This window comes from Caretta caretta, chromosome 7 (genome assembly GCF_965140235.1).
Source record: "Caretta caretta isolate rCarCar2 chromosome 7, rCarCar1.hap1, whole genome shotgun sequence".
NCBI lineage: Eukaryota > Metazoa > Chordata > Testudines > Cheloniidae > Caretta > Caretta caretta.
Window position 1 is genome coordinate 45,572,725 of NC_134212.1, and position 15,698 is coordinate 45,588,422.

Here is a 15,698-nt window from a genome sequence, read left to right on the forward strand (position 1 = left end):
CACCATCCTAATGGACTGTTAGAAATCATGATGAAATTTTGGGTGGTTGTTTTGTTTTGTTTTGTTCCCACCGAGAGCGGAAGAGAAACCTATTCAGAGGGATATGTTCAACTACTGCATTTTTTCCCCTTTCCCCACTATTTAAGGAAGAATGTGGACACTTCACCACCAGCTGATGCTCTTCTCCTATAAGGATTTTTTCACCTCTTTGGGTAACTGTCTTGCTTCCATCTACCTACCACTAAGGCTACATTTTAGTCACGGGTATTTTTAGTAAAATGGACAGGTCACAGACAGTAAATAAAAATTCACTGCCCATGATCTGTCCATGACTTGTACTATATACCCCTGACTAAATCTTGGGGGCAAGGGTACCGCAGGTGCTTGTGGGGAGGTGGCCAGGACCCCCACTGGTGCTGGGGGGGTGGGATTGGCAGGGCTGGCAGGCTTCATACCTGGCTCCTTCTGGCTCCCCAGAAGCAGCAACATCTCTCTCTCTTAGCTCCTAGCTCCATGCACTGCCCCTGCCCTAAGCACTGGCTCCACAGCTCCCGTTGGCCATGGTTTCTGGCCAGTGGGAGCTGCGGGGGTGGTGCCTGCAGGCAGAGGCAGCGCGTGGAGCTAGGAGCTGAAGGAAGGACATGTTGCTATTTCCGGGGAGCCCACCAAGGTAAGCACCGTCCAGAACCCTCACCCCCTCCTGCGCTCCAACCCTCAGCCCTGAGCCCCCTCCCACACACATGCAAACTCCTGCTACTGGGGGAGGGGGACAGTGGCCCAAGACTGCCCCAGCAGCAGCTGGTGTGGCTGGCCCAGGGGCTGCCCAAGCTGCTCAGGTGGCCCCTGGGCCAGCCATACTGGCCGCTGCAGAAGTCCCGGAGGTCCCGGAAAGTCACGGAATCCGTGACCCCTGTGAGAAACTCTCGGCCTTACCTGTCACTGTCTGTTCCCTACCCCCTCTCCAGTTGAGAAATGTCTTGAAAAAATAGTGAGTGAAACAGCATCTCACTGATACCTGAGCTTCCCAATAGAGTTTTCTGTTTTCAAGGTCAAAAAGCTGTTAATGTTAAGAGCAAGCAGTATAGCAAAATGCAAAACATGATCCTCTTTGGGGAGTTACAGCACTTAGAGAAAGACAGTGCGGTATCTCTTAGTGAATTGCATTAATCAATGGTCTCTCCTCCATTCCCTTCCCCTACTGCACCTTTTAGTCACCAGATTTCACAGTCTTTGCAAAAGCCTTTTCAAGTTTCCTGAATGAATAAAAATATAATTTAACAATCAGTGAAGTAAAGCTATCAGAACATGCCTTTGCTGAAATTGAGGTGCAATCATCTTGTTAAAAACCTTTATGGTTGATTCGGTGTCTTTTTCTCTTTCCACTCTAATGGTACACAAGTGGTCTCCCCAGCATGTTCACATTCATTATGCATTAGACCATCCACATGTGCCTTTATAGAGGTAGTGTAGAAATAAGGAATTGACTACAAGACAACATGTGGTCCAAAGCCATCGTGGTAGAGACATTTTGTGGGTGGGGTAAGAGGAAAGGGACAAGTAAAAGCTGCATTAATCATACATAACTATACAGGCCTCTTTGTGACAACAGCAGCTCTTGAATAGAAAATGAATGGAAGAGCAGCTGTGGAGCAACTGGTGCTAGTTCAAGTGCATGAACAAAGCCCTGATTCCTTTAATCCACGCTCATAAAAGCAGCATGCAAAGAGGAAAAGTAGTAAATTGAGGTAGACATATGTCCATCATTTGCACGTGGTGGGTGACTTTATTTGCAGCAATTTATATTTTAGCAGTCAGACAAAGTTTGGATCTGGATTCAGGTTTCCCCCAGTTGAGTGTTAGGATCTGGACATTTAGTTCAGGCCCATCTCTACTAATCTTACAGCCCTATCTCTGACTGAAATGAACAACAGAAAGGTGAGGATACTTAGTTTCTGTTCTCAGGCAAGACTAGATGCTGGGAATGGGAGTAAATGAGTGAACCTAGAGAGGGCCACTTGTAAAATCAGAGGTTACTGGGACAACTAAATTCAAGTGCAGATGCCTAAAGTAGTAGTCAGTGAGTCTGCTAGAGGTCTAACACAAGTCCCAGAACTCGTTGGCATCACAGGGACTTGAGAAAGGAGGAGGATTTTTCTTAATCTACTATGGAGGGACAATGTCAATGGATATGTCTACCTGCAAAAGAAGACCCACAGCAGCTACTCTCAGTTGTCTTGGGCTCACGCTAGGAGTTCGACTTCGGTCTGAAGCTTGGGCTCCAAAACCTGGCGAAGAGGGAGGGTCTCAGAGCCCAGGTTCCAGCCCATACAGGAATGTCTACACTGCTATTTTTAGACCCTTAGCGTGAGTCCCCATCAGTTGACCCAGGTGCAATGAGTTTTTGCAGTGTAACTGTATCCTTAAGCCCCAGAAATCAGATGAAATAGTAAAATCACCTTCCATGGAAATGTTACACACCAATCACCTAGTAGTTCTTGGTGTACATTGATGGGAAAAATCACACGGTTGTCATAGTATGCTGTCCTATGTTCCATTTCCTACTGCACCAGCCCACGGATTCCATTACTACCATTAATTGCACAAAATGCTGCATATGTTTGTACCTGTATATAGTATACAAAGGGCTTATTTTTGATATCTGTGTACCAAATAAATACAAAGGATATTTTCCAGAGTTTAACCCTCACCCTCTAAAAATGGCTTTTGGCAGACACATAATGATTGCTACACCGCCTCCTTTCTTCACTTCTGGCCAACAGCCCAGGTGTGATCCCTAGTGCCAGACTTGACTGTGGTAATGTCAAGATGACAGCTGGAGGGAGTGGGAGAGGGAGAGAGAACACACAAAAATCGAGAACAGAAATGTGGGGACTTGATTCACATTTCAGGGGTGGTTTGATTTATATTAACTCTTCACGGTCACATCTTTACTGGTAAGAGTGCTACAAAAATTAAATTAATCTTTGGTTTCAAACGTAAAATGAGATGCCCTTATCATATCTTGGAATAGGACTTGGAAAAACCACTCACCTGTGCCAAGAGGGAAACTTTCCTTGGTGAGTGCAGGGGCTACAAACAATTTCTGCAACATTTAGGCTGTCATTTAAAACCACTATTAGGATTCTAGCTCTTATGGGTGCAAAGAAAATTTTCCAGATTTGCACTAACTATAAACTGGAGCAGCGTCATCGTCCTGAGTCTGTAGAAAGATGGTACTAGGCCTCCTGCTGCTAATAGCCTTGTCAAACAACAACAAAGCGAAACTGATAAGACTGGAAATCAGTTTCACTGATGATTTTCAGAGCTCTGAAGACATCAAGGAAACTGAAGAATCATGTTGGTTTTTTCATGCTGTTGGTTCAGAGAGGCAGCTGAAACAAGAACCAGAGTTCTTCCTGGAAAGACCCAAAAATGGAGGCTAGGAAAAGTGTAAAGTAATAGAAATCTATTTCCTTGGCCTCCCCTCAGCTCTTTGCAGCAGCCAGGAAGGCTCTGAGGGATAGGTAGAGGTTCAGTGTAGAGGACAGGAATAAGGCCAGGACCCTGGTAGAAATTCTAGCACACATTCCTATTCCAGTAGCTGGTGGTGGAGGCAAGGGCATTGTCCCTAGGGCCTTGCTTAGCATCTTTTGTGTCTACCTCTGGCTAGCAATTATATGTTAAAAAAATAATTGAGCCCTGCCTCAGAATGCCTGCTCTAGCCTTGCTTTGTGAAATTTCTCTTGATCATTTCTGCTGGAAAAAAAAAAAAGAGACTGGGAAATTACACTGTATCTGCATTTGCTAATGGAACTTGCATTGATTGAGCATTGTGTAAGAGGGAAGGAACTCTCGCACCTTAATCGTCTGATCTTTTCCGGAAATAGCCTTCTAAGAACTCCAGTGAGAGGCAAGTTTCAGAGTGATAGCTGCATTAGTCTGTAGCAGCAAAAACAACGAGGAGTCCTTGTGGCACCTTAGAGACTAACAAATTTATTTGGGCATAAGCCTTTGTGGGCTAAAACCCCGTCATCAGATTCGTGGAGTGAAAAATACAGTAAGCAGTATATATATACACAGCACGTGAAAAGATGGGAGTTGCCTTAGCAAGTGAGGGGATCAGTGCTAATGAGGCCAATTCAGTTAAGGTGGAAGTGGCCTGTTCTCAACAGTTGACAAGAAAGGTGAATATCAAGAGAGGGAAAATTACTTTTGTAATTTTGTACATTTGTAGTGCTAATGAGGCCAATTCAGTTAAGGTGGAAGTGGCCTGTTCTCAACAGTTGACAAGAAAGGTGAATATCAAGAGAGGGAAAATTACTTTTGTAATTTTGTACATTTGTAGTGCTAATGAGGCCAATGCAATCAAGGTGGATGTTGGCCATTTCCAACAGTTGACAAGAAGGTGCGAGTATCAGCAGAGGGAAAACTACTTTTTGTAGTGACCCATTGTGACATTCCCCTCTGGTGTTATCTGGGCCAGTGATCTACTAGGCCTCTCCAATCCTCAATTCTGGACCAGTGATCTACTAGGCTTCTCCAATCCTCAGCCAGCCTTACCCTGCTCTGCTGTGAGAACCCCCACTTCTGGGCTGTTTACGCACAGCCTCTGGCATGTAAGCTAATCCCAGCTACTTGCAAGCGAATGACACTAGCCAATATCTCCAGTCCCAGACATAACCCTCGGAACTTCCGTCTTGCAGTGTCCAGTTATGCCCACTGGACGCTGAAAGCTTATATGAGTTTGTCAGTTTAAGAAAGAAATTGATATGTACCAGGCTTGTTATCCCAAGGAGAGTCTGACACACTTCAAACAAAATGCACTGCTTCAGGTACAATAAACAGATTTATTAACTATAAAGACAGATTTTAAGTGATTATAAGTCAAAGCATAACAAGTCAGATTTGGTCAAATGAAATAAAAGCAAAACGCATTCTAAGCTGATTTTAACACTTTCAGTGTCCTTACAAACTTAGATGCTTCTCACCACAGGCTGGCTGGTTACTTTTCAGTCAAGCCAGTGTCCATTGCTCCCGTGAGGCTCTGCTGGGTTTGTCCCAACCATGCCCTGACGAATGTGAATTGCCTCTCTGTTCTTGGAGAGTTTTTGCATGGGCTTGCTTTAAGCCATGAGGACACATTTTCAGCTCATAACTATGTACATGAAATTATAACTGTCAAGGTTCCTCCCCCACTCTGAACTCTAGGGTACAGATGTGGGGACCTGCATGAAAACCTCCTAAGCTTACTTTCATCAGCTTAGGTTAAAGCTTCCCCAAGGTACAAATTAATTTTATCCTTTGTCCCTGGATCTCCACTGCCACCACCAAACTCTAACTGGGTTTACTGGGAAACGTAGTTTGGACACGTCTTTCCCCCCAAAATCCTCCCAACCCTTGCACCCCACTTCCTGGGAAAGGTTTGGTAAAAATCCTCACCAATTTGCATAGGTGACCACAGACCCAAACCCTTGGATCTGAGAGCAATGAAAAAGCATTCAGTTTTCTTACAAGAAGACTTTTAATAGAAGTAAAGAAATCCCCTCTGTAAAATCAGGATGGTAGATACCTTACAGGGTAATTAGATTCAAAACATAGAGAATCCCTCTAGGCAAAACCTTAAGTTACAAAAAAGACACACAGACAGGAATAGTCATTCTATTCAGCACAGTTCTTTTCTCAGCCATTTAAAGAAATCATAAACTAACACATAGCTAGCTAACTTACTTACTTACTAAAGTTCTAAGACTCCATTCCTGGTCTATCCCTGGCAAAAGCAGCATACAGACAGACACAGACCCTTTGTTTCTCTCCCTCCTCCCAGCTTTTGAAAGTATCTTGTCTCCTAATTGGTCATTTTGGTCAGGTGCCAGCAAGGTTACCTTTAGCTTCTTAACCCTTTACAGGTGAGAAGATTTTTCCTCTGGCCAGGAGGGATTTTAAAGGGGTTTACCCTTCTCTTTATATTTATGACAATAACCGATAAGCTTACTATAACATTACTGTAACAGTTATTATAACATCACTATAACAACCATGCTTAGTGCATTATGAGCCTTCCGAAGACACCCAAAAGATGAAGATGGGGGTGCTGGGTGTTCCCCCAAGGTACAGAGTGTCACACATCCCCTCTCAGTTTACTGCAGGAGGGTTAGTCACTGACTAGCTTGAAGGCAATTTTTTGTTATAGTTCTCTTGGCATCCAGCCATTAAGCCATGAGGCAGTGTGCCTCAGTTTCCCCATTCACACACAGGAAACCAGTTTTTTTATGGTTTCTCTGCTGTGATAAGCTTTAAACCTGTTTATAGGTATTAATTGAAAAGTAGCATTATCATAAAGTTTAACCTCTGTGTTGAAATTCTTATCCCCAAAACTTAACATTAATACCAACATTTTTATCACAGATGGGTGTTTACAAGTATCTTTATGATACCGTGCCCTCTGTTCAGTTAGTGTAATTTGAGGTTAGTTTGTTCATTATCCATGGTGTCCTTTGACTCTCTCCCACGTAATCAGTCACTGGCTTCTCTTTCCCTCCAGTGTTTCCCTTTTTGTTGGCTCTTAATTTAATCATGTTTCTGGCATTTTGATGTCTCAGAGTCTGGTAAGATAAGGGTCCAGGGGGATCCTGCACATTGGCTGGCCCTTTGGGGAGCGATCTCCCAACCCCAGGACTGTACATATGTAGAAAATCCAGCTCCCCTTTTGGGGTTACCCTGTGTTTCCCCCTCCCAGCACTGAGTCCTTCCCTGCCCCCTAGAGGGCTGTGATCTGTGCTCTCTGGGCTAGGTGTGTTTACCCTTTGATCAGATTCACCTTTTCCCAGCAGCTTTCCCATAACTCCTCTCTGTGTCTCACCAGCCTGGGGAAAAACACCCCCTTCGCTGTCATTTGGGTTATTTGTATTCTGGCAAACTACCACCTGGCAATTTTCTGATCCCAACTCCTCTGTTATCACAAGCATGGGAGCTGCATCTTGATTTAAAGACACATGGTTACTTTCCAAAACCTTATCAGAAATAGCATTCTGAAAAACTGGGATTTGGATTGGGGTACCCTCCATCACCCCTTTCTCTGTCCCTGAGAAGTCAGCTGCGTGACTGCTTCCCTCTAGGAGGTCAGTTACAGTTCCGCCTCAAAACCTGGGTCACGGGCGGAGTGCCTAGGTACACAGATGCTGACACAGCCATCCTCCTAGTGTCCTAGGCATCCTGCCCCAAGTGACTAGTGAGGAGACATTCCTGTACCCCCACTATTCCTTCCCCAGTTTCCTCCTCTGGGCCCCCTCCTAAGACACAGTTCTTTGGGCTGCCTAAGAAGGGTTCTGTCTTTTGTTCAGCTGCAGAATTCTGCCAGCTAACAAGTGGGACAGTTTCCTTAATCACCAACAATACCTCTCCTGTCCCTGCGCCTGAGGTCATGTTGCCTTGTGCTGGAAAGGAGCCAGTCTCAGCCCCTTCCATACTTGGAAGCACCCTGCTTCCCTGTGTTACAGAGTCACAGGAATGCTCAATGGTTTCTGAGATACCCTGCCCCTTCTCTGGGCTCTCCTCTGGGACACATTGCTCTATGCTCCCTAGAGCTGGTTTTGCCGCTGTTTCAGCTGTGATCTGCTGGCAGCTAACAACCAGGACAGTTCTCTCTCTGGCAGGCATTACACCCCCATCCCTTCCTGATGTGGTGCTGCTTCCAGCTGCAGTGTAGGAGTTGATCTCAACCACCCTCCCACCTGGAAGCGTGTGGCTTCCCCCAGCTGCAGAAGAATCGAGGAGACTCTCTCCTATTCTCTCAGCAGTTCCTGAGACCTTACCCTTTCCCTCGGGGGTCCCAGTATAACACTCCCTCCTGCTGCAGGCAAATACTTTAACCTGAGCTCCACGGAAAAAATCATTATCAAGGAGCAGGTCGAATAGGAGGTGATCCATTACCCCCACAGTCAAAACACTTTCCAAACCTTCCCAAACCACATGGATTTTTAGCTAGTGGTATGAGGAATCTGCTTTCGCCCACCCCCACAATCTCTGCCATTTGGCCAGGCAACATACTGGCCTTTGGGACCACACTCTGCTTAACCAGAGCGATCTGGGCCCCTGTATTCCTCTGCCCCAAGTATTCCCTGTTATCAATTTGGACAGCCTTAGCATGCTCCATATCTCGTTCTGCAGAGGCCAACCTCACAGAACCAAGATGATAGGTTTCAATTGCTTGGGGGGGTTCTGTGTTGAGGACAGCAGAACTAACATGAGCTATTGGTTGCCCACTTCCTCCTAGCACAGGGCAGCTATTCCTCAGGTGATCAGTGGAATTACACTGATGGCACCTTTTGGGCTCTTCTGCTTTTACAGGAGATTTGGGATAGGAGTTACCAGTAGAGGAATGTTTTTGGGTAAGAGACTGTTTAGGCTCCCAGCCCCCTTCCCTCTTCCCAGGGGCAAAATGGGATCCTCCCTTCCCACCAGTTCTAAACCCCTCTTTCTGTGGCCTGCCTTCAATAGAGGCCTGATTCTGTTCGAAGGCATCAGCTAAAAAAGCCATCTCATCCACAGACTTTAGATCTTTGTCCCATAGATGCTGCTTTACCTTAGCCTTACATATGTTTAGGAAATGCTCTTGAGCTAAAGATCCAACTTTCCCTCAAAACTTGCCACCTCTCTACCCCTCACCCATTTTCCCAACAAATCTTTCATTTTGTTTACATATTCCCCATTACTCATACCAATATCCCTCTTAAGATTCCTACATTTAACTCTGTATGTTTCAGGGGTAATCTGAAAACTTCGCAAAACAGTATCTTTAAATTTACAATAGTCTAAACTAAAGCACCTTCAATAGGCATTCCATTGAATACATTTCAAGCTTTACAAGTTAATTTCACAATCAGGGTAGGAACTCTCTTATCATCAGGGATTTCATGAATTACACACAGCCTTTTGAAGGTAGTCAGCTATTCAGCAATATCATCGGTCTCACTGTATGCAGGACATAAGTGTTTCCATTTGTGTGTAAGGGGACTGTTGCCCCCTTACTAACATTCAGTGGGGGTGTTTTAGTTGCTAGCTCCCAGTACTCAAAGGGGAAGGGTCGATGGGGAATCATGATGCTGAGACTGGCAGTCCCAGGAACAATGGGGAGAGGCCAATGCTCCAGGTCAGCCTGAATGACAGGGCGGGCAGGCTAATCAGGGAGTCAAGAGGCCAGGGAGGTCCTGTCCTCCAAGTGAGCTGGAATTGCTGGGGTCAGACAGAGTGGGGCCAAGCTAAGGAGAAAGCAGGGGCCCGAGTTGAGCTGGGGAGCAGAGTTGTGCCAGATCCAGAGGGAGCAGAAAAGCAGCCCAGAGAGAGCAGATCCTGTCATGGGAGCAGAGCTGCAGCCCCAAAGCCAGAGGCACAGCCCAGAGAGAGCAGACTTGCCCTGGGAGCAGAGCTGCAGCAACCACTGTCAGAGGGGCCAGAAAAGCAGCCCATGAAGCAGGTCAGTGCTGGGAGCAGAGTCACAGAAGCAGCCTGCAGAGCAAACCTGTCCTGGGAGGAGAGCTGTAGCAACCAAAACCAGAGAGCCAGAGAAGCAGCCCAGGGAGCTGGAGGCAGAGCAGCAGTTGTGCTGAGGTAGAGTGGAGCTGGGGCTGGAGCAGTCTGGAGCCAGGTGTCATGAGCAGCTGGGGAAAGCGAGTGGGGGGGGGGGGGGGGCCAGCACAGGGAGACACCTCAGCCAGGAGGCTCTGCAGGCCAGACTCGGAGGGGGATATGTAACCCTGACAGGGTGGGGGCAATGCTGGGAAGAAGGGCCCTGCCATGTAGAGCCTGAGAGCATGTGGCCACCACCAGAGCAAGTGTCCAACCCACAGCATCCCTGCAGCACAGCCAGGGCCTAAGAAGGAGGCCTGGGACTTACAAAGAACAGACTGTGAACTGCCCTGACATTCCAGAGACAATGTTTGTGATGTTCCCTGCCACAGAGTGGGTTGATGTGTTTCCTTTAACCTTTCCCATTTCCCCTTATTCTTTTTAAAATTAATTGTTGATTAAATAAATTGCATTTGCTTCAAATTGTATGTAATAATCAGTGGGTCAGAGAAGTGCCCAGTGCAGAGAGAGTACCCCGGAGTGGGGACGCCCTACCCCCTGTCCTAGGTGACCGCAGCAGGGTTGGGGGTCAAGCCCCCCCAGAATCCTGGGCCCAGCCTTGTTGGGTTTACGAGGACTCTTCCAGAGAGTGGAAGGGGAGTCCTCAAGGGCAAGGAGGCCACTGGGTAAAGGAAGTGGGAGCGAGGACTCAGATCCTTTTGCTAGCCCACTTCACCGGGGTAGTGCAGAAACCAGGAAAGTTCCCCACAATAGCGGGACTATTGCCCCACTTACATGTGGATTTTTGGAGTGATGGGACTAGTTGGGGTCAGGGGGTTCTGGTTCTGCTTCTCTAGCAGGTCCAGTTGGTGTTTTCGTTCTCTCTCTCTTTCTCTTTCTTCTCTCTCTCTTTTTCTTTTATCTCCAGTTCTTTCTCTTGCAATAATCTCTGGTGCTCCCTCTCCTTTTCTGCAGACTGAAGCCTAAAATGCTCCAACTTCGCAATCGCTTCACTGCTTTCACTAATTTTCCTGCTTTCCTGTTCTTACTTCCCTTTCCCGAAATAAGCAAACAGAAAATAACAAAACCGTGACCTCCTCCTAACTGTCCTTATATGTGAAACGTGCCATCATGTGCCAGAAATGCCCGTCTGCCATGTACATTGGCCAAACTGGACAGTCTCTACAAAAGAATAAATGGACACAAATCAGACATCAAGAATTGTAACATTCAAAAACCAGTAGGAGAGCACTTCTGTCTCCCTGGACACTCAGTAACAGACTTAAAAGTGGCAATTCTTCAAAAAAAAAAAAACTTCAAAAACAGACTTCAACGAGAAACTGCAGAACTGGAATTAATTTGCAAGCTGGACACCATCAAATTAGGCCTGAAGAAAGAGTGGGAGTGGATGGGTCACTACAAAAAGTAATTTTCCCTCTGCTGATACTCACACCTTCTTGTCAACTGTTGGAAATGGCCGACGTCCACCTTGATTGCATTGGCCTTGATAGCGCTACAAAAGTAATTTTCCCTCTTTTGATATTCACCCCTTCTTGTCAACTGGGCCACATCCACCTTAATTGAATTGGCCTTGTTAGCACTGACCCCCCGACTTGGTACGGCAACTCCCATCTTTTCATATGCTGTGTATATATACTGCTTACTGTATTTTTCATTCCATGCATCTGAAGAAGTGGGTTTTAGCCCACGAAAGCTTATGCCCAAATAAATTTGTTAATCTCTAAGGTGCCACAAGGTCTCCTCGTTGTTTTCAGTGAGAGGCAAGTGGCTTTCTGGGCTTTTCTGAAATATCAAGGGGGCAGGGGGCAGAAACACAGGAAAGGTGAGTGGAATTTGAAGCATCATAGAAAGAAATGGTGCTACATCAGCAACATCTGGGCAGCAAAGCTCAGTATACTCTTAAGAAGCTTCTCTAAGTATCTTGGCTAGAGAGAGAGAGCCCTGAGAATGTTTGGGCTTTGCTATTGCACATGTGGCTCAATGAGCTTTTAATTAGACCTTTAGGCAACAGCCCCAATCAGGAAAGGCAGAGGGGAAAATCCACATGGACAGGGCCACTGAGCTACAGCATAGTGGTAGTGAGGGAAAGAACAGGCTGAATGGACTGATGACTGAAAGAAGTACAGTTACTGCACTTGGACCTGCTAATAGGCTGCCTTTTTATATATATATATAAATCTAAATTGGATCAGACTTTTCTTTGAGAAATAGTATGTATTGGAAACCAGGCCATATTGAGGCTGGTGGGAGGATGGCTATGAAGGGTGAACTCAGGTCACAATTGATGGCATTGGAAGAAGCCCTTATGGCCTGTTGCAGGTGTCCTGAGTTTAGGAATAATGCTGCAATGCAGACTCCCTACAGCAGTGAACATCTCGCACTTTGTGGAGCTTTTGTATCTTTGGAAAGGAGCTGGAGAAGTTTGGGGCCCATGGTGCTCAGTGGGATCCCTGGCCATTTAACTAAAGAGGAGGCAGGTCCTTGGAAGAGACTGTGAGCCTCATCTTCAGCTGCACTGAGACAGCTTTCCACCACCTCCAGGAGCGTGAAGATTTCCTAAAGTCTCCTGCCTGGGGGAATCCCCAAGTAATGTAGAAATGCCATAGTCACTCCGATGTCTCCCTCCTCCCTGCATCCAGAACAGGGGCTGCTGCCAGGGAGAAAGGGGCGATAGCTAAGGATCTCAAAGTACTTCGCAAATATTTAATTGATTTATGCATAACAAGGCCCCGTGAAGTAGTTTTGTACTGCTGCCCCCATTTTACAGAAGGGAGAACTGAAGCACAGAGGGTAAATGGCTGGCCCAGTGTCACATGGAGGGTCAGTATCTGTGCCTGGAAAAGAAACCAGAACTGCTGCTATCAGTTCCTTGCTCCAACCTTTACACCATGCCTAGTGTATTAATGACAGAATACATTTCGATACTTGTTCTCAACAAGTATCTTCAGTTCCGTTTTGATCTAATATAATAAACGAATGAGACATGAGGTACGCTTTGGCCTCATAAAACCAATGATAATGATGTTGCCAATTTGTCTGAAAATATTTCGCCTACTATTGCTATACTTAACTCCTAAGACCCCAGTGACTGAAAGAAATTAGAGAAAATTATTTTCTTTTTCCTTTTTTTACTTTGTGCATTTGAAAATAGTGTGTGGAGAGCCAGTTTCATTATTTCTCCAGTCCTGTTAATGCTAATATTACATTAGCACTGAAAGGCATCAACCAATATCAAGACTCATTATGCTAATCACTATACTGATGCACTGTATGAGACAGTCCTTGCCTTAAAGAGTTTAAAATATCTAAATAGACAAAACAGGGGGAAGGAGTGGAAGAGGAGTCAAAACTGAAGGTTTGTCTATACGGGGATATCCAGTAAAGTTAATCTGAATTAACTAAAGGTATGAATTTGAAGTGGATTAATCAAACTGCATTAAATCCCTGTGTGGATGCTGTTATTCATAATTAAAGTGGTCTTAATTCAGTTTGGCTTAATTCACCTTGGAAGTGAATTAAGGTAAACAGAATTAAAACCACTTCAGTTCTGAACAAGGGTGTTCACACAGCACTTCAATGCAGGAGTTTCACTAATCTGCTTCAAACACACCTTTAATTAATTTAGATTAATTTTCCCGGATGCCCCAGTGTAGACAAGCCCAAGAGAAGTGACTTGCCCCACGTCACGCCACAGGTCAGTAGAAGAGTCTGAAATAGAACTCAGGTCTCCTGCCTGCCAGTATACAGTTGTGTTTCATGCAGAACACCAGGCATCAGATCTGGCTCGCACAGTTCATTTTCAGTCATGGTGTTTTCTGGCAGATGAATAATTAGAATGGTAATATCAGAAAGCTTCTCAGAATATTTTTGGGGAGGGAGGGAATATATTTCTTATTGTGCAGAGCTCCCTGTGATCAGGAAAGCTAATCTCTAACCTAACCTACCTTCTGAGGGGGTTATATGTCACCGCATATAATAGAGAAGAAGCTTGAGTATCTAGCCAGCCCTGGGAACATTAGAGGTTTGTTAATACTCAAGGAGCATACTCACAAATGGAGGACTGTATACACAGTCACCGCACACTTTTAAAATCTCACTATGTTTTAGGGCTCTGTAGTGCACCTTAAATTTTCCAGGCTCCATGGTGGCTGGACTGGGGAGGAGGAGTTGCTAACCTTCAAAATCGTGTGGACAGCTGCGGCCTCCTACTTCATTCACACTACCAGTTGCTTCTATTATGGAGAAGCCCAAGAGCAGTGCTAGCCTCTCGCTGCTATTAGATGCTAATGCTTTAACCCTTAGATCCCTAAGGATGTGTCTGTTCTTCTTAAGGTGAGGGACAGGAACCAAGTCAATGCTGCTCCAGCTCCCTCAGCAGCCCTGGCTCACTTACCCTGCCAGCTACACGAAACTACCCCCTGCCCCTCTGTTGCCCCCACTCCCTCCAGCAGGTGAACAGCGTCACATTCTTTCCCCACCTGTCCAACTTCACTGGCTGACCAGCCTCTCTGCATGGTGCCTCTTCTGGGCTCATGCCAAGAAGTCCCTTCCCACAGCTGCTGCTCTGAGCAGAGCCGCTTCTCTATGTGTGTGGCAGGGTTAGGATCCCACACAAGCCAGTGAGGAAGGGAACGTTCCTAGCAAGGAGTGGGGAGGGTAGGACTGCCTCCATCTAGGAATCCCAATGCCGCCCCTCCTCCTTGCAGCCACAGCCCCTTTCTTCTCCAAGGAACAATAGCCCTCTGTAGCCTTCCCACTAGTCCAGGAAGCTTGTCGGTTCTGATAGCATAAAACATCTCAGGATGGGCTAGCATCCTATGGGCTGAGCGGACAGCCAAAGAGGATTCCTGCCACAGTCTTGAGTGCCGCTGCTGTTTGAACCCTAGGTACTAGATTTAAGCAGAATAGCTTAGACCAGTGGTTCTCAAATTTACTTGATTGGGCCCCCTTTCTTTTTGTCTGTAGTCGTTTACGCCCCTCTCCCACAAGTACATATGGTGCCACCCAGCTCTGAAGGCAAGCACCACACCAGTAGCAGCACAGAAGTAAGGGAGGCAATGTCAAAAGTGACATTCGTCAATATCACTTTTCACAGCAGACTTAGCACCCCATTGTCACCCTTACTTCTGTGCTGCTGCTGCCACCCTGGGGCTGACAGCTGGAGCCCCACCGCATCCCGGTGAGGGACTGTGGGGCTGGGAGGAAAGCCCGGGAGCTATGGCTGTCCTGTTTATCCCCACATCCAGGCTCTGCACGGCCCTTCTGCACAAGCTCTGGCTGCCTGGGGCCGACAGAGCTCTTAAAGCGGGGTGGGGGAGGAAGGGGAGCACACAGTTCGCACCTGCCATGACACATTCCCATGTCTCCCTCGGGAGGCCTGCCCCATAGTTTGAGAACCCCTGGCTTGGACTGATAGCGTTGCTCTCTCCTGTCTCCTTACAGCTCCTGTATGACAGTCCGAAAGCACGACAGGAGGTGGATCATCACTGGAGGGCGTCAGGGTGTCCCCATATTGTCCACATTCTGGATGTGTACGAGAACATACACCAGGGGAAAAGATGCCTCCTCATCGTCATGGAATGGTACGAACCAGGGAAGTCCCTTCCCCCCGATCCACATTCAGGAGAGTAGAGAGAATGTGACCGCTGGCTGTAAGAGCTGGGAGCAGTCCTGGCTGCACAGCCTTGCCATGCAGTAGCCTCGTGCATCTTTCTCTTTATAGGATTTATGGGGAAACCTGCAGCTGCTCCAAGCAGCCTGTCTGTGGGAGGAACAAGAAAACTAATCATGAAACTAACCTTCCTTTGCACTCAGAAAAAAGTATCTTTATGGAAACATGGGTGTAATTAATACATATATTCAAACGTGCATCTGTCACTTTCCTCAACACATTCTCATGGGGGCTGACTGTCCTTATAAGGTCATTTGGCTCCTCTCAGGCTATAACTATACCTAATTCTTCCCACTGTCCCCTACCCTCTTGGTGCCACTGTCGCAATGGTGACTTCCTCCGGGAGGGGGGTGGGGGCAATTTAATATCTCTCTTATTAGTTCCTTATTTGCTTGCTTGCTTCGTTTGTTTTTCTCATCCCCAAACCTTAAAGAACTTTTTT

The 15,698-nt window shown here is 46.4% G+C and overlaps 1 protein-coding gene across 2 annotated transcripts in view; it reads left to right on the forward strand.

Annotated features, from left to right (window-relative positions):
• Positions 1–15,698, forward strand: part of MAPKAPK3 (MAPK activated protein kinase 3) — a 75,817-nt gene that overhangs the window by 37,489 nt on the left and 22,630 nt on the right. For both annotated transcript variants that reach the window (XM_048858137.2, XM_048858136.2), the window contains exon 3: positions 15,028–15,167. In XM_048858137.2, coding sequence (XP_048714094.1) covers positions 15,028–15,167 — 140 coding nt within the window. The remainder of the gene's footprint in view (positions 1–15,027; positions 15,168–15,698) is intronic.